This window comes from Podarcis cretensis, assembly GCF_951804945.1.
Source record: "Podarcis cretensis genome assembly, chromosome: 10".
Classification (NCBI taxonomy): Eukaryota; Metazoa; Chordata; class Lepidosauria; order Squamata; family Lacertidae; genus Podarcis; species Podarcis cretensis.
In genome coordinates, this window is record NC_137179.1 from 77041657 (window position 1) to 77064679 (window position 23023).

Sequence of the window (23023 nt, forward strand, 5' to 3'; positions counted from 1 at the left end):
TCTGGGCTGCATCAATAGGAGTATAGCATCTAGATCAAGGGAAGTAATAGTGCCACTGTATTCTGCTCTGGTCAGACCTCACCTGGAGTACTGTGTCCAGTTCTGGGCACCACAGTTCAAGAAGGACACTGACAAACTGGAACGTGTCCAGAGGAGGGCAACCAAAATGGTCAAAGGCCCGGAACGATGCCTTATGAGGAACGGCTAAGGGAGCTGGGCATGTTTAGCCTGGAGAAGAGGAGGTTAAGGGGTGATATGATAGCCGTGTTCAAATATATAAAAGGATGGAATTATTAGAACCCAATACTAAGAATTTATCAAGAATGTATAACTTGCTGTTGAAGTGGAATACAATAGATGAGACAGTGAAGCCAGCTATGATTAGATGGGCACAGGACATAGGTCATGACATTATGTTTGCTGACTGGGAGCAGTTATGGACCACAGGTGTTAAATTCACGGCATGTAATGCCTTACGAGAAAACATTATGAAAATGATTTACAGGTGGTACATGACTCCAGTCAAGCTTGCGAAGATTTATCATTTGCCCAATAACAAATGTTGGAAATGTAAAGAGACTGAAGGTACCTTCTTCCACCTTTGGTGGACCTGCCTAAAGATTAAGGCCTTCTGGGAAATGATTTATAATGAGATTAAGAAAGTACTTAAATGCACCTTTCATAAGAAACCAGAGGCATTTCTCTTGGGTATGGTCGGCCAGCTGGTGCCGAGGAAGGATAAAAATTTCTTTTTGTACGCTACTACGGCAGCAAGGATTCTTCTAGCAAAGTATTGGAAGACACAAGAGCTACCCACGCTGGAGGAATGGCCGGCGAAAGTGATCGACTTTATGGGACTGGCAGAAATGACCGGCAGAATCCGCGACCAAGAGAAAGAGACTGTGGAAGAAGATTGGAAGAAGTTTAAAATATATCTTAAGAGTTATTATAAAATTGAGGAGTGCTAAAATGCTAAGGGAGAGGAAGATGTAGAATTACAGCGGTAAATTTTGTTTGATTTAGGGTGAAATTGAAAAGGAGAATGAATTTATATTTAATTGGCTAAAAGGGTTGTTGAATAATCGTTAAAAAAAAAAGGATGCAAAAAGGGGAAGGTATGGGGAAGTCCGAGAAAAGAGGCTTATGGAAATAAGGTTAAGAAATTATGATTTTTTGTGTTTGTTTCCATGTTGTTTTTGTTATGTTTGTTAAAAATTGGAAAATTAATAAAAAAATTTATTAAAAAAAATGGAATAGGAGGGGCGGGGAAAGATGCATCACGTGCTCAATGTTTTGTCACGTGACAAAAGCAGGGCAGGGAGGCCGTCTCCATAGCAACAAATGAGGAAGGCTTTAGGGATGCTATGGCCCACAATGCATTGCGCTAGGGCAATAACATGTTTGCTGCTTAAAGCGAGCTCCCCTTATAAATTGTGGATTTAAAAATCATGTCAATAAATATTATTATTTGAAAAAAACAAATATATAAAAGGATGTCACCTAGAGGAGGGAGAAAGGTTGTTTTCTGCTGCTCCAGAGAAGCGGACACGGAGCAATGGTTCCAAACTGCAAGAAAGAAGATTCCACCTAAACATTAGGAAGAACTTCCTGACAGTAAGAGCTGTTTGACAGTGGAATTTGCTGCCAAGGAGTGTGGTGGAGTCTCCTTCTTTGGAGGTCTTTAAGCAGAGGCTTGACAACCATATGTCAGGAGTGCTCTGATGGTGTTTCCTGCTTGGCAGGGGGTTGGACTCGATGGCCCTTGCGGTCTCTTCCAACTCTATGATTCTATGATTCTAGTTTGCTGTGGTCGACACAGTCAAAGGCTTTTGCATAGTCAATGAAGCAGAAGTAGATGTCTTTCTGGAATTCTTTAGCTTTCTCCATAATCCAGCGCATGTTTGCAATTTGGTCTCTGGTTCCTCTGCCTCTTCTAAATCCAGCTTGCACTTCTGGGAGTTCTCGGTCCACATACTGCTTGAGCCTTCCTTGTATAATTTTAAGCATAACTTTGCTAGCGTGTGAAATGAGTGCAATTGTGTGGTAGTTGGAGCATTCTTTGGCACTGCCCTCTTTGGGATTGGGATGTAGACTGATCTTCTCCAATCCTCTGGCCACTGCTGAGTTTTCCAAACTTGCTGGCATATTGAGTGTAGCACCGTAACAGCATCATCTTTTAAAATTTTAAATAGTTCAGCTGGAATACCATCACTTCCACTGGCCTTGTTATTTGCAGTGCTTTCTAAGGCCCATTTGACTTCACTCTCCAGGATGTCTGGCTCAAGGTCAGCAACCACACTACCTGGGGTGTACGAGACATCCATATCTTTCTGGTATAATTCCTCTGTGTATTCTTGCCACCTCTTCTTGATGTCTTCTGCTTCTGTTAGGTCCTTACCACTTTTGTCCTTTATTATGGTAATCTTTGTACTAAATGTTCCTTTCATATTTCCGATTTTCTTGAACAGATCTCTGGTTCTTCCCATTCTGTTGTTTTCCTCTATTTCTTTGCATTGCTCGTTTAAAAAGGCCTTCTTGTCTCTCCTTGCTATTCTTTGGAAATCTGCATTCAATTTCCTGTATCTTTGCTTGCCTTCTCTCCCCCGCTATTTGTAAGGCCTCGTTGGACAGCCACTTTGCTTTCTTGCATTTCTTTTTCATTGGGATGGTTTTAGTTGCTGCCTCCTGTATAATGTTGTGAGCCTCCACCCATAGTTCTTCAGGCACTCTGTCCAGCAAATCTAAATCCTTAAACCTGTTCCTCACTTCTACTGTGTATTCATAAGGGATTTGGTTTAGATGGTATCTTACCAGCCCAGTGGTTTTTCCTACTTTCTTCAGTTTAAGCTTGATTTTTGCTATAAGAAGCTGATGATCTGAGCCACAGTCAGCTCCAGGTCTTATTTTTGCTGACTGTATAGAGCTTCTCCATCTTTGGCTGCAGAGAATGTAATCAATCTGATTTCGATGTTGCCCATCTGGTGATGTCCATGTGTAGAGTCGTCTCTTGTGTTGTTGGAAAAGCGTGTTTGTGATGACCAGCTTGTTCTCTTGACAGAACTCCAAGGCCAAACTTGCCAGTTGTTCCTTTTATCTCTTGATTCCCTACTTTAGCATTCCAATCCCCTATAATGAGAAGAACATCCTTCTTTGGTGTCACTTCTATAAGGTCTTGTAGAATTGGTCAATTTCAGTTTCTTCAGCACCAGTAGTTGGTGCATAAACTTGAATTACTGTGATGTTAAAAGGTCTGCCTTGGATTCGTAACAAGATCATTCTATCATTTTTGAGATTGCATCCCAGTACAGCTTTCACCACTCTTTTGTTGACTATGAGGGCCACTCCATTTCTTTTACGGGTTTCTTGCCCACAGTAGTAGATATGATAGTCATCCGAACTGAATTCGCCCATTCCCGTCCATTTTAGTTCACTGATGCCCAGGATGTCAATATTTATTCTTACCATCTCATTTTTGACCACATCCAACTTACCCAGGTTCATGGTTCTTACATTCCAGGTTCCTATGCAATATTTTTCTTTACAGCATTGGACTTTCCTTTCGCTTCCATGCATACTGGGGAAGAGCGGAGGACAAGTACAAGTAGATCCAGAGCTAATGAAGCAACTGAGCATCCTTTCGGCTTTCGCCCAGCCGCTTCATTAGCTCTGGATCTACTTGTACTTGTCCTCCGCTCTTCCCCAGTAGCATGTTGGACACCTTCTGACCTGAGGGGCTCATCTTCCAGCGTCATAACTTTTATATGCCTGTTGTTTTTGTCCATGGAGTTTTCTTGGCAGGGATACTGGAGTGGCTTGCCGGTTCCTCCTCCAGGTGGATCACGCTTGGTCAAAACTCTCCACTATGACCTGTTCATCTTTGGTGCCGTGCTCGGCATAGTTAATAGCTTCTCTGAGTTATTCAAGCCCCTTCGCCATGGAAAGGCAGTGATCCACGAAGGCGTTGGGAAGAATGGAGGAGTATAATTCCATAGTTCCTGATGCAAATATATCCACATATCATTTGTTTGCCATCATTGTGAATTTTGAACCCATGTTTTTAGAAACGTCCAAACATTATTTATAGGACTCTTTCTTTGATTCTAATTCAGTTAACTCATTGAAATCCTCCAGAAAAAGAACTGAATATTTTAGCCATATCCCTGAAAATATTATACTGATTTTATTATTTGCATCCTAAATACATCCAGTGTCAATTTTTATACCAAAAAACAGTGTTTTAATTTTATTTTTTAAAACTGCCTTAACTGAAGTAATAAAGCCAGATTTCAATTGAACAATTAAGGCTATTCTCAAACCATTCTTCTGCTTCTCCTTGTACTGCACTCCCCCCAGCCCCTTGTTGCACTCTGGCGAGTGTGCGTGCACGCACATGAACAATCAAATAGACAGCTGCATATCTGTTGTGGGCAACAACATATTAATTCGTTGCATACTAAAAGTAAATCTTCCTGTATTCCTATGTTTAGGTGAGAAAGAAGGACCAGATCAACATTGAAACAAAGAATAAAACTGTGCGATTCATTGGTGAACTTACTAAGTTTAAAATGTTCTCCAAAAGTGACACTCTGCATTGCTTAAAGGTTGGTGCTCATGTACTTTGAGGATCAGTTCACATCCCCTTTTTCTTTTATTTTCCTGGCATACTCAGAGGTTCTCTATACAAAGCTTGTGTCTCAATATACTTTTTTAATGGCAGAGGGAATAATTGGGTGTGATTGACAGTGGGTGTGGTTGTATTACCATTCAATGTATATTATCATTTAATGTATATTTTAAAGAATTGGAATTCCATCACTATAGATAAGATGTGATGAAGCTGTGCTGCCACTTTAAGAATTTCACATTTTACTTTAGCCCCAAACAAGGTTGATTTTGAGCCCACTCTGAATACTCTGATAAATTAGTATGAAAGGCATTCTAACAGTAATTTATTTCCACAGATGCTCTTGTCTGACTTCTCTCATCACCATATTGAAATGGCATGTACATTGTTGGAGACTTGTGGTCGATTCCTCTTCAGATCTCCAGAATCTCATTTGAGAACTAGTGTCCTTTTGGTAAGAATAATTTTTTTAGAGAGCTGTTTTTAAAACATAAACATAACAGCCTGCTGGGTGAGGCCAATGGCCCATCTAGTCCAGTCTCCTGTTCTTACTAAGTGGGCTAAGCACATGCAGTCCCTGAGCACGAGAGCACTCTCCCTCCTGCAGTTTCCAGCAGCTGGTGTCCAGAAGTATTGCTGCTTCTGAGCATAGCCATCATAGCTAGTAGCCAAGTTTGTGGCCATCACTGCCTCCTGTGGGAGCAAGTTCTATAGCCCTGTGCTGTGTGAACAAGCACTTTCTTTTAGCTGTTCTGAATCGTCAGCTTCATTGAATTCAGCTTCATTGAATTTGTGAGAGGGAGAACAATGTTTTCTCTCCGTGCCATGCAAAAATTTATAAACTTCCATCATGTCACCTCTTACTCATCTTTTCTCTAAACTAAAAAGTCCCCAAACACTTCAGCCTTTCCTCAAGTTGTTCTTTGACAACTCTTTCAAAGCCATAGTACAATAAAATGTTCTAAGATGATTCTAATGCTTAGCAGGTGGTGGGCCAGTTCCTGTGGCAGAAGAGACGCTTCCCTACCCAGTGTAACACATTTTATTTTATGCAGTCTGTCCTTGGGGGCAAAGTCACACAAATCAGCTTTCTCCTCCTACGAGTCTCTGCCTGGAACATCCACATATATTACAGGATAAGGGTTTGTGTAGGGGTCGGCAACCTAAGGCCCATGGGCTGGAAGCAGCCCACGGAGGGGTCGGCAACCTAAGGCCCATGGGCCGGAAGCAGCCCCCGAGCCGCCCCTGAACCGAATTGCCCGCTCAAGCGAGTCCCCGCTCACTGTGATAAACGGGGACTCTCTTCCATGGCTCCAGAAATTGCTTCTGCGCATGCCCAGACACTGGAAATTGCGTCTTCACATGTCCGCGGCGCCGGAAATCGCTTGTGCGCAGGTGTGATTTTTTTTTGGCATCTGGGCATGCGCAGAAGTGATTTCCGGTGTCATGCTGCGCCAGTCTGGCCCACAGAGGATCTCCGCGGGAGTGATCCAGCCCATGCCCGGTAAGCCTTGCCAACCCCTGGGTTTGTGGGTTGAGATTTGTGGCAGTTGCTTACTGACAGTGAGAATTGGCTCCCCCTTTGGTAGCCATCTGAACTGGCGCAAGAACTTCAGCGGAGAATTATATGCTTAGCTATCAGCAGCCTTGGTGGGCAGAAAGCACAAGGAGCAAGGATATGTGTCTTACCTTCCTACATTATCAAATTATAGTTAAAAATATAGGGCTGCACATTCAGCAATAGTTGTTAGAGGTGCAATGTAGGAAAGCTACGTAGATTTTAGCTTGTGAGCCAGATAATATTTCACAGAATGATTTTCTTGGTAGAAAATAGGTTTTGGCTTTCGCTTTAGCTAGAAGAACAAAACAGATGGTTCTTATGAAAATTTAGTATGTCTGCACAGGGTGATTATTTCTCTTTGTTTCCAGGAACAAATGATGCGAAAGAAACAAGCAATGCACCTGGATGCACGCTATGTCACCATGGTGGAAAATGCCTACTACTACTGCAATCCTCCTCCCGCTGAGAAAACAGTGAAAAAGAAACGCCCTCCTCTCCAGGAGTATATTCGGAAGCTCCTTTATAAGGATCTCTCCAAAGTCACTACTGAGAAGGTGCGTTCTCTTCAATCTTGGTGGGTTTCCCCAAAAACCATTATCCAGGAATAGAATAATGGAATTTTATCCTAGAATAACTTCTAAAGCATGAAATCTAAAGTACATAGGATTTTAAATTCAAATTTTCCTGTTTTAATTTTTTTTAAATGAATGAGATTATCAGGGAAATAAGCTGAAGGACGCTAAAATGAATGGGAAAGTGCAGATCAGATAGCTAACTTTAAACTAATACACCTGAATATTGTCTTGAATATTAAATTACATTAAAGTACTTAAGTCCTCAGGAGCAATATGTTGAGTATATCATGTAAAGATTTACTTAAAGCAAAGATTCTTACATTTGTTAAGTTTAGCACCTAGATTTTGAAAATAAGCCTCCAAAAACTACTTGTTTGTAGCATTCTACAAGCCCGCCTGTTTCTCTGCAGCATACTAATGAGTTTGTGGCACATCTAACAGCATGATAGTTTTTAAAAAATAACTTTTACAAATGTTCTGCCTGTGGAAACATAACAGCTTTCCCTCAGGTACTGTTCTGGGCTTCTCTTGCTCTTTCCCAAGCAAATTTCAGGGGTGGGGAGAAGGGGGAAATCCTGTTGTGCAAGCAGAATCCCTTCCACAGGGCTGTTTCTGGTGGGGTTCATTATGTGAATCCTCTCTTTACTCTTTTGGCAGCTTACAACGAGTTGGGAGTCCTTTCTTGGCTTCAGTCCTTTCTTCAAGGGATGAATGGGAAATCCTTTCTAGCATGACTAAAGACAGCAGTAGCACTTTTATATGATGGGTTCATATGTCGGCTCTGAGTGTGTGTGTGTGTTAAGATAAGAGGTCACAATGAACTATGGGTACCCCAAAGTACTTTTTTCTTTGGGGGAGGGGGAGTAATTTTACTTAGTAGTCAACATATCTGTATGTAAAGCATCCAACTTTGTTTTTTTTCTTTTTGAGTTAAGTTTCTTTAAAATCTTGTTCAGGTCCTGAGACAGATGCGCAAATTGCCCTGGCATGACCCTGAAGTGAAAGACTATGTTATATGTTGTATGATCAACATCTGGAATGTGAAATACAATAGTATTCACTGTGTAGCCAACCTTTTAGCAGGACTGGTACTTTACCAAGAGGATGTTGGAATTCATGTTGTGGATGGTGTCCTAGAGGATATTCGGCTAGGAATGGAGGTAAAAAACTTTTAGGTTTTTCTATGTGAAATAGAACATAGTACAAAATATTTTAAAAGAAGTTTAGAAATTATGTACGTTAACTTTTTTATAAACATTTGAGGCCCAAGGTTGAGGAAGGATGCACTAAGTAAAGAAGCACGGTAGGAGTTGACATAGTTGTTTTATAGCATCGTTGTCCTTGACATAAATGGCTAGACTGGATTGGTAGTTCTTAGGACAAGTTTTCATTGGTTAAATGATAAAGTGAGATGCATGTGAGATACTGAGGGATGGAGAGGCCTGGATCAAAATTCTCTAATCTGCATGTTTACACTGCACTTCACTTGATTATGCTAATTTATCATGAACAGTAGTACAGGCAGGCACACTGTTGCCTCCATCTTTACAGCTTTTGCTTAATCATAGTACATTATGAGGCCTCTGCAGGGTATTGAACTTCATCTAGTGTTTAAGAAGTGTATGTTAACATGTCAGTGGTATTTTGTTTGCTGAAGGTTAATCAGCCAAAATTTAACCAGCGGAGGATCAGCAGTGCCAAGTTCCTGGGTGAACTGTACAATTACAGAATGGTAGAGTCGGCAGTAATATTTCGAACTCTGTACTCCTTTACATCATTTGGTGTGAATTCGGATGGTACATCTAGCCCACTTGATCCTCCAGAACATCTTTTCCGAATTCGACTGGTGTGTACCATCCTTGACACTTGTGGGCAATACTTTGACAGAGGATCCAGCAAACGGAAACTTGACTGCTTCTTGGTCTATTTCCAGGTAGGAGCAAGCTTCATCTTTCCCTGTGACCAAATTTGTCTCTTACATATTACTTATTTATTATTTTATTTGAAGTAGGCATACCCCTCACAAAGTAACATGTAGAAATGCGAGTACTATTAAGATGTATTTGGATGGTCACCAGAAGAATGTTATTTATTAAATTTGTTAGGCGCTTTATCTTGCCCAGGGCAACCTAAAGCGACTTACAACTAACCAAACAGACAGACCCCCCACAGCAACAACATAGATACATTAAAGCCAAGAAGAAAAAGAAATCTATTAAAGACATATCATCCACTTCTAAAAGGTCACAGATAATTACAGACCAAAGGCCTAGCTACAGAGGAAAGTTTTTGCCTGGTGCCTAAAGGCTTATAGTAATGGTGCTGGGCAGGCCTCCCTCCCACAATCGGGAGCCACTGCAGAAAAGGCCTGTTCTTGCCTTGCCACTCTCTGGACTTCTTGTTGAGGGAGATACTTGAAGAAGGGCCTCAAATGATGAGTGGAGGGTCTGGGTCAGTCCACATGTGGAGAGGTGATCCTTGAAGTCTTGCAGTCCTGAACCATTTTAGGCTTTGTAGGTCAAAACCAGCACTTAGAATTGGGCCCAGAAACTAATAGGCAGCCAGTGCAGGCAAGCCAGGATTGGCATTACATGCTCAAACCATATTTCTCCCGTTAGCAACCTTGCCACTGAATTCTGCACCAGCTGAAGCTTCTGAACCATCTTCAGAGGCAGCCCGATGTATAATGCATAGACAAGAAAAGTTATTCCTGTCCAGATAGGAGCACAGTTGGGTATCCAGCCGAAGTAAGAGTTGCAGAATAAAAAAGTTGAATGAAAAGGTTAGAAAGGAGTTAAACTATCAGGAGGAAAATAAAATTGTGTTAAATCTGACCGACACTAGGTGGTATTTATGCCACATTTGTTCAGCAGTGCAAATTAGGTGAAGAAGGCATGATTGAAGAGTAATCCCATGTTGAAAGGAGAAGAATTATAGGGACAAAACAAAATCAATGAGAGAGACAAGAGAAGTTAATAAAACAATTAAATGAAGAAGAAACTGTAGTATCAACAGTGCATTCAGTCAATAGTTGGCAAAGTAAAACTGATCTCAAAAACACTGTAAAATGTTATTGAAATGGGAAACAAAAGATGAATTGGTTAAATCAGCAACGATACACTGGGCTAAAGATTTTGGTCATCATAATGATATGACCCCATGGGAACTACTGTGGAGAGTGAATATGAAATATACAGCCCGTTTTACTTTAAAGGAAAATTACATTAAAATTATATGCAGGTGGCATTTAATGCCAAATAAATTGGTAAAGATGTTTAAGACTATGTCAAATAAATGCTGGAAGTGTAAAAATAATGAAGGGACGTTAAAATGAAAAAGATATTTAAGCTGGTTATTCCTCCCAAAGCCTTAAGTTTTTCTCCTAGGGATAAGCTAGCCTTGTTCCTTGTTCTAGCTTTGTATGTTAAGATCCGAATTTCACGAGACTAATTCTAGTGGTTGCCTATCTGTTTTGCAATTATCTGTGTCTTTCCAGAGGTATGTTTGGTGGAAGAAAAGCCTGGATGTTTGGACAAAAGATCACCCGTTCCCTATAGACATTGACTATATGATCAGTGATACATTAGAATTACTGAGACCAAAGATAAAACTGTGCAATTCCCTGGAAGAATCTGTTAGGCAGGTACAAGAACTGGAAAGGGAATTCTTAATCAAACTAGGTAAGAATGCTACATCAAGAATGAAAGGAACTGAAATCATTGTTGCCTGTTTCTGCATTTTTTGGCTATATAGTACAGTACTTTCTGTAACTTGAATTAATTTTTAGGATAAGTGAGTATGTACTTGACTCATTCTAGAATTTTGAAATATGTTATGAGAACTGTAGCAACATACAGTGAGGATGGGGGTGCAGGCTGGTCTGTGAATCTGTTCCTGGTATAAATTAGTATTGACAGTGGTACCTCGGGTTACAGACGCTTCAGGTTACAGACTCCTCTAACCCAGAAATAGTACCACAGGTTAAGAACTTTGCTTCAGGATGAGAACAGAAATTGTGCGGCGGCAGCGGGAGGCCCCATTAGCTAAAGTGGTACCTCAGGTTTAGAACAGTTTCAGGTTAAGAACAGACCTCCAGAATGAATTCAGTTCTTAACTTGAGGTACCACTGTACCGTCATTTGCATGGTCTGACCTGTGTGTTGTGCTACTTCTAATATGCAGAGATCTTTTGTTCCTTTATCTTTCCCAGAAGGATTAAGTTCTCTGTAGAATCAGAATGTAACATAATAAGAAACCGGAATAATTTTTACTAGGAATGGTTTCAGATAATACTCCCAAAAACAAAACTAGGCTATTTATGTATGCAACGTCAGCAGCAAGGGTTATAGTGGCAAAACAGTGGAAAGATAAAAATACACCCACTAAAGAGGAATGGGTAGTCAAATTGTGTGAGTACTTGGAGCTCGCAAAGCTGACAGATGCAATAAGAGAGAAACCTAAAAAATTGGTGAAAGAAGAATGGGAATGTTTAAATAATTATTTAGGGGACAAGGGCTCAACAAGAAAGACCTGGCTATGTTTAGAATGATACCGCATAGAGAAATGCTCCCTGATACCAAGATGAGGGATTCCTTTGGAATGCAGATAAATTGGAATGCAGAGAATTGATAAGAATAATGATCTGTTGTGAGCTTGATAGAAGTGTACAATAGATGAGCTTTCCTGCTTTGGCTCATCTTCCTTTTTCTTTTTTCCCCTTCTATTTTTCTTTTTTCTTTTCTTTTATCTTTCCCATAGTTGCCTATGTTCTGTATCATGTACTTCGATATTTTTTGTAGTCTTTTTTAGTTTTTTTTCCGTTACTATTAAGGAATTTTCCTTTGTAACTTTGGTTGTCTATATTTATATGTACCTGTTTAAAGCAAAATAAAAGTTAAAAATAAAGAAAAGGAAAAAAATAACCTTGCATTTAATATCAACTCTCACAACCCCTTTTTCTGTTAGATAATTGCATAATTCCTTTGATGCATACCACATTTTGATCACATGCTTAGTGCTGGTGAAAAAACTATAAAAGTCAAGTAAAAATCAAGTAACAAAAGCCATTATTATTGTGGTTCTCTGTTAAAAAATTAGGGTAAGCATCTATCAAAAGAAAATAGTAATGTTGGTTGATGGGACAGTAAAATATCCTGAGAATTGTTCGTAAACTTAGCTTGACCCTTTGCATGTATCTCTTAAGTAAAACTGCAGTCCTGACCTTAGTTACTTGGGAGTGAATTGCCACTGGTTTCAGTAGTCCTTACAAGTACATGTGTGTTGGATCTCAGACACGGTCAGAATTCTTTCTAATGCCACTCATTAATAATTCTTATTTCCTTTCTTAGGCCTTGTGAATGACAAGGACTCTAAAGAGTCAATTACTGAGGGAGAGAACCTTGAGGAAGATGAGGAGGAGGAAGAAGGTGGAGTCGAGATAGAAGAGCAATCTGGAAATGAAAGTGAAATAAATGAGCCAGAGGAGGAGGTATTCTTTTTCCACCATTAATTTACTAAGCTACAATTTGAGGGGCTGGGCTGTGTAACTGTTGCCAATCATAATGAGTAAATTACCAGTTGAGGCTCCAAATATCAAAGATGGAGGTAACCTGGTAGTTATTGTGCTCAAGGTCTTTCTACTGCCGCCGATAAGTATGATTTTATTATGGGAACTGCAAAGTTGTGTTCTGCTTGCCGGACCCACTTGGAATCTCTTGGAGCTCTGGTCATTTATTAAGTAGGGTAGAAGGGGGGTAAACGAGTTTCTGAACTTGAATGAACATATGCATGCCATGCACAATGCAGCTGGTTCTGAGTGAGCTTCACTCACCATCAACAGGCTAAGCAGAACTGAAATGACCATGGAGGAGAGATTTCTGAGACAGTGTAAATTTAAGTGTGTGTATATGTTAATCGGGACGCAGGTGGCGCTGTGGGTTAAAGCCTCAGCGCCTAGGGCTTGCCGATCGAAAGGTCGGCGGTTCGAATCCCTGCGGCGGGGTGCGCTCCCGCTGCTCGGTCCCAGCGCCTGCCAACCTAGCAGTTCGAAAGCACCTCCGGGTGCAAGTAGATAAATAGGGACCGCTTACCAGCGGGAAGGTAAACGGCGTTTCCGTGTGCGGCTCTGGCTCTGGCCAGAGCAGCGATGTCACGCTGGCCACGTGACCCGGAAGTGTCTCCGGACAGCGCTGGCCCCTGGCCTCTTAAGTGAGATGGGCGCACAACCCCAGAGTCTGTCAAGACTGGCCCGTACGGGCAGGGGTACCTTTACCTTTACCTTTATATGTTAATCAGTTTCATTAAAACATGGTTTATGATTATGCATTAAAACTCCAGTAAACATTTCAGGAGGGCTCTGATAATGACGACGAAGAGGGAGAAGAGGAGGAAGAAGAAAATACTGATTATCTCACAGACTCTAATAAGGAAAATGAAACTGATGAAGAAAATACTGTATGTATTGCTGTACTATTTATTTCTTTAAAACATTTCTTATAAACATTCATTAGAAGGTCAATTAGTGGTCTCAATCCACAGCAAGCCACATAAGTATTGTAGGCTTGATATTAATGACCAGCAAATGCCTGGATGAACAAAACAAATAAGTCTTTAGCAAGCACCAAAGCATCCAAGTTGGTGGTTGCCATATTCCAAAAGCTGAGTTCCACAACAGAAAACACCCTCCCCCAGATTACTGCAAGATGAATTTCAGCAGACTAACTCATCTGAAGGTCTCTATGAACAGCTACATCTATTGAGAGAAGGCTTTCTCTCAGATAACCTAGTCCTAAGTTGTTAAGACAACAACCACCACCACCACCACCTTAAACTTGGCAGGGTGGATTGGCAGCCACTTCAGTTCTTCTTGAAATGGGTAGCAACCTCCCCACTTCATCCTACATTCTGGAGTGGATTCCAACTTTAAGATGAAACTCGCATACCAAAAGCACTGTGCACACTGCATTCAAGTGTGGCTCGTGCCACACCACACATCATGGTTTACTGTTTCAGCAGTATTACATGGACAAGAGTCCACAAGCCCAAGCAAAACATTGGACTTGAACTCTTTCCCCCTCTGTTCTCTTACTCTGGTGCTGCCAGGAAAAGGACTTCCATTGAATTTAGTGTTCATTCAAAAAATCTTGCTGAGCATTACATAGAACCAGGAGTTCTGCTTTAAAACGGTAGTTGGTTACTAAATGAGTCAATTTCAAATCATGGGTTATGAAGCTAGCTTTTTAAACCACTGTTTGTTGTAAGCCAAGATCCCTGGCTCTTAGGTCAGATGAAGCTGAGATTCTTTACAGGTAGGTAGCCATGTTGGTTTGCTGTAGTTGAAACAAAATTAAAAAAATTCTTCCAGTAGCACCTTAGAGACCAACTAAGTTTGTTATTGGTATGAGCTTTCGTGTGCATGCACACTTCTTCAGATATCTGAAGAAGTGTGCATGCACACGAAAGCTCATACCAATATGGTCTCTAAGGTGCTACTGGAAGAATTTTTTTATTCTGAGATTCTTTTCAAGTGAATCTAAACTTGGCAGAACCCCTGTACACCACAGTGCAGAGAAGAACTCAAGCACATGTCAAACAGGTGCATGCAAACTTAGTGCATGCAAACCAGGCCATTAAGTACCGTATTTTTCGCCCTATAGGACGCACCGTCCCATAAGGCGCACCTAGTTTTTTTGGGGGGAAATAAAGGGAAAAAAATTATTTCCCCCCCAGGCGCGGGGCTGGGGCGGGGGAGGCCCGAGCTTCCCCCGACCCCAGTCCCCAAACAGGCAGCTCTCTGCAAGCCGTGGGAGCCCAGGGTTGGCTCCCGCTGCTTGCGGAGAGGTCCGCGAAGCCTGGACGCGCTGAACTCAGCGCGCGCAGGCTTCGGCAAGCAGGCACCTCTCCGCAAGCAGTGGGAGCGCTCCCACCGCTTGCGGAGAGGTCCACGAAGCCTGGAGAGCGAGAGGGGTCTGTGCACACGGACCCCTCTCGCTCTCCAGGCTTCAGCGAAAGCCTGCATTCGCCCCATAGGACGCACACACATTTCCCCTTCATTTTTTGAGGGGAAAAAGTGCATCCTATAGGGCGAAAAATACGGTACGTAGGTGTTAATATTAATTAGTTTACTTTGGATTATCAATTCACACAAATTCATATGAATATCAAGTTACGAAGATGTAACTGAAGTTTGGCTCTAGACTGGATTTATCAGAAACCTACAGAATGCCTACTGTAGAAGTCTTGTGTTATGGAAGAGCATTGTTGTTGTTGTTGTTTAGTCGTGTCCAACTCTTCGTGACCCCATGGACCAGAGCATTAATTAAAACAAATAGTACCTCATAGAATTGGTCACATTACCCTGCAACGAAATTTACTGTTGTATTGCCAGCTGTTGTATTGGCAACATCTATGCATAGGATCTGAAGCTAAGACTTTATGAGAACAAATACGTAGTGCAGCTCCTTTATTTGTAATTTAAAAGAAGGGGCAGCTAAAGGAAACTTAAAATTGTGCTTCAACTAACTCAACTTCCTGTATTAGAAACTAATCTGCAAAGTAGCCTTGTTTTCTGAGAGACACAAGTGGTGTCCCTTTTATAAAGCAAGCATATTTCCTCCCCTATCTGAAGCCAAGTGTGTGTTGTGGAGAAAGCCCAATATGAAACCTACGTAACTAAAAGTAAGAATTTAGCATTAAACCTAATAGTTAGAACTAGAAAGCCTTAATTATAGTGAGAGCTTGTAATTGTACTAATTCCCTCTGACCGGTAGTTGGAATGATTTTAAGACTGTTGACCCGTCCAAAAGCCCTGCTCCCTGGTCTTCCATTTAGCCTGAGTGAGAGAGGCCCATACTCCAGCCACCTTCTTATTTTTGCCACCTATCCAACTCTTCAGGTGGCTTGGTTCCAAAGAATACAGCCAGCTGCATGGAGCAGTAAGGAGTTAATGAAGCATATGCACTTAGTTACATGCCTGAGCATACAAATCCCAAAGCATTAAAACATGGACTATTTTCTACTTCTCTCTACCTTTTTGAAAATATTTTGTCCTAATGACTGAAATTATCCCACATTTTTATTTTAAAATTTTGTATGGCCATTGGGGGCCAGATATTGCTTCACAGGCAAGATTTGGCCTGTTGGCCAACCCTAATTGAGGGATAATTATGCACATTAATCTAGAGAACATAATAATGTTGTTTCCCTGCCCTCCCTTATTTAACAGGAAGTCATGATTAAAGGAGGTGGACTTAAGCGTGTCCCATGTGCTGAAGATGAAGACTTCATTCAGGCATTGGACAAAATGATGCTTGAAAATTTACAGGTATTAATGGGATTTTTAATCAGTCACTCATATGTCTTACTCTTATTGGTATCCATTATACACAATGACATTTAGCATGAAGGGATTATTTTACAATTCTTCCTTGTATATCAAGCCCCCCACCCCCCAACCCGGCTTGTGTGCTTATCTTCTCTGATGTGGCTGCAAAGAGGAATTCAGAAGCTCGCAAACATTAATTCTGGTTTGTTTGAAACAAGCTAAATTTGAAACCATTCATGCCATAATATGGACATAACTGTTAAATCAGCTGAGAGAAACCAAAGTATTTTACTTTGGGAGACCCATTTCACATATTAGCATTCTTAGATATGCCATTGGTTGTACTTCTGGCATAGAGCTATGACCATAGCACAGGGGCAACTCCCTGAATAATGCACCTGCTTACAACATTCATGCAAATCATCGGTATAGCTCCTTTAAAAATGTAGTGTGTGAAGCAAAAAAGGGGAGCCCCCCAAACTCAGCTGGAAACAAAGCAAAAACAGCAGCAGGCCTTTTGGTCCTTGCTGTTCCTTTTTCATGGTATTCTAAAATCAGTTTAAAAATTCATAGTTAAAGAGCTGAATAATATACTGTATAGAAAAGATAAACAATAAATGCTGTATTTAAAGATAATTACAAACTGGAAAAGGAGAGCAGTTTATTTCCCACATTCAGAACAAATTTGGGAGAATAAAATTTACATCTTTCAGACATTAACTTTTATGTCAAAGGTTTCTAATAGATCAATCAGAACACCAGCTCTAAATATATATATATGTACCCAGGTTTTTTTAATATGAAAATGTACATATGCATGCTAAATTATGTACTTATAGAATATCAAAAATTAAACTTTTTTTACTTAGAACAGTAATTCAAAGTTTCTCTCCTATTTTTATGCTATACCAAACAACTGAGATATCCACCTACCATTCCTTTTTTAAATTTTTTGATTTGTTTGTTTATTTGTGTTTCTGATACATTTCAATACAAACATCAAGAATAATACATGAAAAACCTCAAAAATAATAAAAACCAGAAATTTAAAAATAGCAGAAAAACAGAAAACAATCATTTACAGACTTCCCTTCATCTTCTTCCATGGTTCTTTTTGTCTTCTCCTTGTGTTTTCTTGGCTCCCTCATTCTATTTCAACTCCTCACATTAATCTAGTTATTGCTTACACTGCTGAGAATATTGCCATCCTGCTACTTTTTCATATAATCAATAAAAAATATCCAGTCCTCCTTATATCTTTTATCATTTTGATTTCTTATTCCAGTAGTCATCCCTGCTAGCTCCGCATATTCCAACAGTTTCTTCCTTTGTTGGTACCTGATCTGTTTTTCATTTTTGTGCTGTTAACACACATGCGGCAGTTGTCACATACAGAAACAAATTTCGCTCTGTTTGAACAACTTCTGTTGTAATTAATCCCAGCAGAGGACACCTTCACCCCAGTAGGGCTCCCTTTGTCACATACACAGCCCAACAAGACAACAAGAAGAGCCCACCGATAGCATTTGAATCAGCCTGGCTTTCTTGTCCCAACAAGCCCTCCTGCCCCTCTCACAAAGGCAAACAAACCCCATCACAGCCAGCCACAGACAACCAGTCATACCTCGGGCCCCCAACTCCTCTCACTACCAAGAAACGCAACAAGCAAATAGAAAGAGAACATATCTAGTTGACGCTGACATGAAACCCCATGCGTACACTGCAAAAAATATAAATTTCACCCCCTTCTTGACCTTATACTGTAACTCAACACTAATGTCTCATAACAATTGTAGCTGATCTGTAGAAAAGACTGTATAACTTGAAGAAAGACAAGGCATGTACTTTTGTAAACCAAGAAAATCTTTTTTTTTTTTTAAAAAGGGGAAAAATGCTTCTGGGTTTTTAGAAAAGGCTTTTTTGGACATTTTTTAACGTTCATTATAAATCATTTCCCAGTAATTTTTAATTATACTGCATGACCACCACACATGGCAGAATGTTCCTTCTGCTACCTTACATTTCCGGCAGTTACCCTTTATTGATTTTGACACTTTTGCTGGTCTGTTTGGTGTTAAATAGCTCTCATCAGAGCTTGCAGGGCAGCAGCTGAAGAAGGAGGAAAAAGGTGTTTCTTGTGTGTGTGTTTCTTGTGGCTGATTAGCTGCTCTCCCTGTGCAAAGGTCAGAGGGGGCAGGGTTTCTGTTGAGGCAGGTGATTAGCTGTGGGAGGAGCTTATCAGAGCTTGCAGGGCAGCGGTGCACGCAGTTTGATCCATCTTTTAGATTTAGGGGAGCTAGTCTCAAACGTTTGTGGGGGAAACCTAGGGTTTTTTTGGGGGGGGAGTTATTTGTCCTGTCTTCACGCTTTTTATGATGGAGGACCGCTGTAGTCACTCCCAACGACACGTTCTCAAGATGGAGGGTGAGGGAACAGCTGCAGTCACCTGCGGTTCCTGCGCAATGTTTGCCATCTTGCCAAAGGTTGCAGGCAGCTTTACCTGCAGCAATTGCATGTTGATTGCCCTCTTAGAAGACAAAGTCCAGCAACTGGAGGAACGTGTAGCTACACTCCAAAGAATTAGAGAGCTGGAGCTCTTCTTGGAAGCAACAGAGCACACCGTCTCCACCAAGGAGGAGACAGGGGACTCCCCTGAGAAGGAGGCTAGTTCACCAACACAGGAGCCAGATATATGGAGAAACGTGACGCAAAGAAGTAGGAGGCCCAGGGTTCGCTCTGATTGTTTAGAAATACACAATCGCTTTGAGGTCCTCTCCCCTAGCATGGAAGACAAAGAGCAGACTCCATTTGAGGATCTCTCCCTCGTTACAGTCGATCAGGTATATGAAGACGAGCAGCAAAGTCAGTCCTCAGGGAATTTGCAGGCGACCTTGGAACGGACAGCTCACGGAAGAACCCCGACCAAACCTAAGAGGAGGCATGTAGTGGTGATAGGGGATTCCCTACTGAGGGGAACAGAAGCAGTGATCTGTGGGCCTGACAAGATGTCTCGGGAAGTGTGCTGTCTCCCCGGGGCTAAGATCCAAGATGTAACTGAATGACTGCAAGGAATCATAAAACCCACTGACAAATACCCCTTCCTCTTGGTTCATGTGGGAACCAATGACACTGAAAGCAATAACCTCCAGAAGATCAAAAGAGACTACGAGGCTCTGGGCAGGAAATTGAAGCAATTAAATGCACAAATTGTCATCTCATCTGTCCTCCCAGTTGAACGACGTGGCCCAGGGAGAGAGGGAAAAATAGTGGAAGTGAACAGCTGGCTTCGCAAATGGTGTAAACAGGAATGGTTTGGATTCTTAGATCACGGACTGCAGTTGCTTGAAGATGGACTTCTGGAAAGCGATGGGCTGCACCTCACAACGGTTGGGAGGAATGTTTTTGCCAAAAATCTCAGAAACCTCATCAGAAGGGCTTTAAACTGACTAATGTGGGGGAGGGAGACAGTGCTCCTGAAGGTAGGAGTCTATCAATTGATGAAGATGATCATCCAAATGTCATAGACCAAATGGAGCAAATAGCACGCAGACCTAGTGGTGGGAGGAAAAAATCCTTAAATAAGAGACACGGGGGAATGATTAATGGACTTCAGTGTCTGTACACTAATGCGCAAAGCATGGGAAATAAACAAGATGAGCTTGAGCTCTTGGTACAGCAAACTAAATATGACATAATAGGCATCACTGAAACCTGGTGGGATAAGTCCCACGATTGGAATGTAATAATGGAGGGATACAATCTATTTCAGAGAAACAGACCAGACAAGAAAGGAGGAGGAGTGGTGATATATGTCAGGGATGTGTATACCTGTGAAGAGATCCAAGATTTAGAACCTCAAAGCCAAGTGAGCATTTGGGTCAAAATTAAGGGAGAGAAGAATAACAGTGACCTCATTGTGGGAGTTTACTATAGATCCCCAAGCCAAATGGAGGACATAGATGATGCCTTCCTGGAACAGATGGCCAAGCATGCAAAAGGAAGGGAGATAGTAGTAATGGGGGACTTCAATTACCCGGATATTTGCTGGATGTCAAACTCAGCCAAGAGCATAAGGTCAAACAGATTCCTCACTGGCCTTGCAGACAACTTCATTGTCCAGAAAGTGGGAGAAGCAACAAGAGGAACAGCCATTTTAGATCTGGTCCTAACCAATGTTGATGACCTGGTTAGTGGGGTAGAAGTGGAAGGATCATTAGGCGCGAGTGATCATGCTCTTCTGAAGTTTACTATACAGCGGAAAGGAGCAGCCAAGCATACTAGGACTCAACTTCTTGACTTCATAAAACTTCATAAAACTTAGGGAAGTGCTGGGTGAGATCCCATGGACAGTAATACTAAAAGGAAAGGGAGTTCGTGATGGCTGGGAGTTTGTTAAGAGGGAGATAGTAAAAGCACAACTTCAGGCAATACCAATGAGACGGAAACATGGAAGGTGCCTAAAGAAGTCAGGGTGGCTATCTAAAGAACTTTTAACTGAGTTAAGATTTAAAAAGGATGTGTACAAAAAATGGAAAAGGGGGGAAACCACCAAAGAGGAATTCAAACAAATAGCCTGCACGTGTAGACACAAAGTCAGAAAAGCTAAAGCACAGAATGAACTCAGGCTTGCTAGAGAGGTTAAAAGCAACAAAAAAGGCTTTTATGGGTAAGTTCGTAGCAAAAGGAAGAACAAAGAAACAGTGGGGTCACTCAGAGGAGAAGATGGTGAAATGCAAACAGGGGACACAGAAAGGGCTGAACTCCTCAATGTCTTCTTTGCCTCAGTCTTCTCCGATAAAGAAAACAATGCCCGACCTGAAGAATTTGGAGCAAATGATTCAGCAGAAGAAACACAGCCCAGAATAACTAAGGAGATAGTACAAGAATACTTGGCTAGTCTAGATGTATTCAAGTCTCCAGGGCCAGATGAACTGCATCCAAGAGTATTAAAAGAACTGGCAGATGTGATCTCAGAACCACTGGCAGTCATCTTTGAGAATTCCTGGAGAACAGGCAAAGTTCCGGCAGACTGGAGGAGGGCAAATGTTGTCCCTATTTTCAAAAAGGGGGAAAGAGAGGACCCAAATAATTACCGCCCAGTCAGTCTGACATCAATACCAGGGAAGATTCTGTGAGCACCTAGAAAGGAATGCTGTGATCACCAATAGTCAGCATGGATTTCTGAAAAATAAATCATGTCAGACTAACCTGATCTCATTTTTTGACAGAATTACAAGCCTGGTAGATGAAGGGAACGCAGTGGATGTAGCCTACCTTGATTTCAGCAAGGCATTTGACAAAGTGCCCCATGATATTCTTGTAAAGAAGCTGGTAAAATGCGGTCTTGACTATGCTACCACTCAGTGGATTTGTAACTGGCTGACTGACCGAACCCAAAGGGTGCTCATCAATGGTTCCTCTTCATCCTGGAGAAGAGTGACTAGTGGGGTGCCACAGGGTTCTGTCTTGGGCCCCGTCTTATTCAACATCTTTATCAACGACTTGGATGATGGACTCAAGGGCATCCTGATCAAATTTGCAGATGACACCAAACTGGGAGGGGTGGCTAACACCCCAGAGGACAGGATCACACTTCAAAACGACCTTGACAGATTAGAGAACTGGGCCAAAACAAACGATGAATTTTAACATGGAAAAATGTAAAGCATTGCACTTGGGCAAAAAAAATGAGAGGCACAAATACAAGATGGGTGACACCTGGCTTGAGAGCAGTACATGTGAAAAGGATCTAGGAGTCTTGGTTGACCACAAACTTGACATGAGCCAACAGTGTGACGCGGCAGCTAAAAAAGCCAATGCAATTCTGGGCTGCATCAATAGGAGTATAGCATCTAGATCAAGGGAAGTAATAGTGCCACTGTATTCTGCTCTGGTCAGACCTCACCTGGAGTACTGTGTCCAGTTCTGGGCACCACAGTTCAAGAAGGACACTGACAAACTGGAACGTGTCCAGAGGAGGGCAACCAAAATGGTCAAAGGCCTGGAAACGATGCCTTATGAGGAACGGCTAAGGGAGCTGGGCATGTTTAGCCTGGAGAAGAGGAGGTTAAGGGGGTGATATGATGGCCATGTTCAAATATATAAAAGGATGTCACATAGAGGAGGGAGAAAGGTTGTTTTCTGCTGCTCCGGAGAAGCGGACACGGAGCAATGGTTCCAAACTACAAGAAAGAAGATTCCACCTAAACATTAGGAAGAACTTCCTGACAGTAAGAGCTGTTTGACAGTGGAATTTGCTGCCAAGGAGTGTGGTGGAGTCTCCTTCTTTGGAGGTCTTTAAGCAGAGACTTGACAACCATATGTCAGGAGTGCTCTGATGGTGTTTCCTGCTTGGCAGGGGGTTGGACTCGATGGCCCTTGTGGTCTCTTCCAACTCTATGATTCTATGAAATACTTCATGAAGGAAAACTTCATCAAGGTGATCCACACTCTTTCAATTTGTATTCCTCCCCAGTGACAGTCAGCAAATCTCTATATGTGCTCCAGTTTGTGTATTAATTTTTTCCTTGTGAGGGCTTCTATTGGTGGCAACCACATCAGTGTTTTCCTTTCTAATAAGTTTTTATATTTTTCCCATACCCTATACAAGTGTTTTCTAATCATGTGGTTTGAGAAACTCTTATATAGCTTAGCCTTCCTATACCGCAAGCATGCATGCCACCCAAATTTTAGGTCATGCCCTTCCAGATCCAATAAGTAATTATTATTTAATAAAATCCATTTTTTTAACCAACATAAACATGATGCATGAAAATATAATTGTAAGTCTGAAAGGGAAAAGCCACCTCTCTTCTTAGTATCAATCAGGGCCTTATGTTTTATCCTGGGCTTCTTTCCCTGCCATATAAACCTAGATAGATCTTTTTGCGACTCCTTCAAGCTTCAGATGTCATTAACTGTAGGTACTGTCTGAAACAGGAA

The 23023-nt window shown here is 41.5% G+C and overlaps 1 protein-coding gene across 6 annotated transcripts in view; it reads left to right on the plus strand.

Annotated features, from left to right (window-relative positions):
- Nucleotides 1–23023, plus strand: part of UPF2 (UPF2 regulator of nonsense mediated mRNA decay) — a gene marked incomplete at its 3' end in the record, with an annotated part of 70045 nt that overhangs the window by 39483 nt on the left and 7539 nt on the right. For all 6 annotated transcript variants that reach the window (XM_079993295.1, XM_079993296.1, XM_079993297.1 and 3 more), the window contains 9 exons: nt 4488–4601; nt 4962–5078; nt 6554–6739; nt 7717–7920; nt 8418–8693; nt 10257–10440; nt 12108–12247; nt 13108–13212; nt 15983–16081. In XM_079993295.1, the coding sequence (XP_079849421.1) occupies nt 4488–4601; nt 4962–5078; nt 6554–6739; nt 7717–7920; nt 8418–8693; nt 10257–10440; nt 12108–12247; nt 13108–13212; nt 15983–16081 (1425 nt within the window). The remainder of the gene's footprint in view (nt 1–4487; nt 4602–4961; nt 5079–6553; nt 6740–7716; nt 7921–8417; nt 8694–10256; nt 10441–12107; nt 12248–13107; nt 13213–15982; nt 16082–23023) is intronic.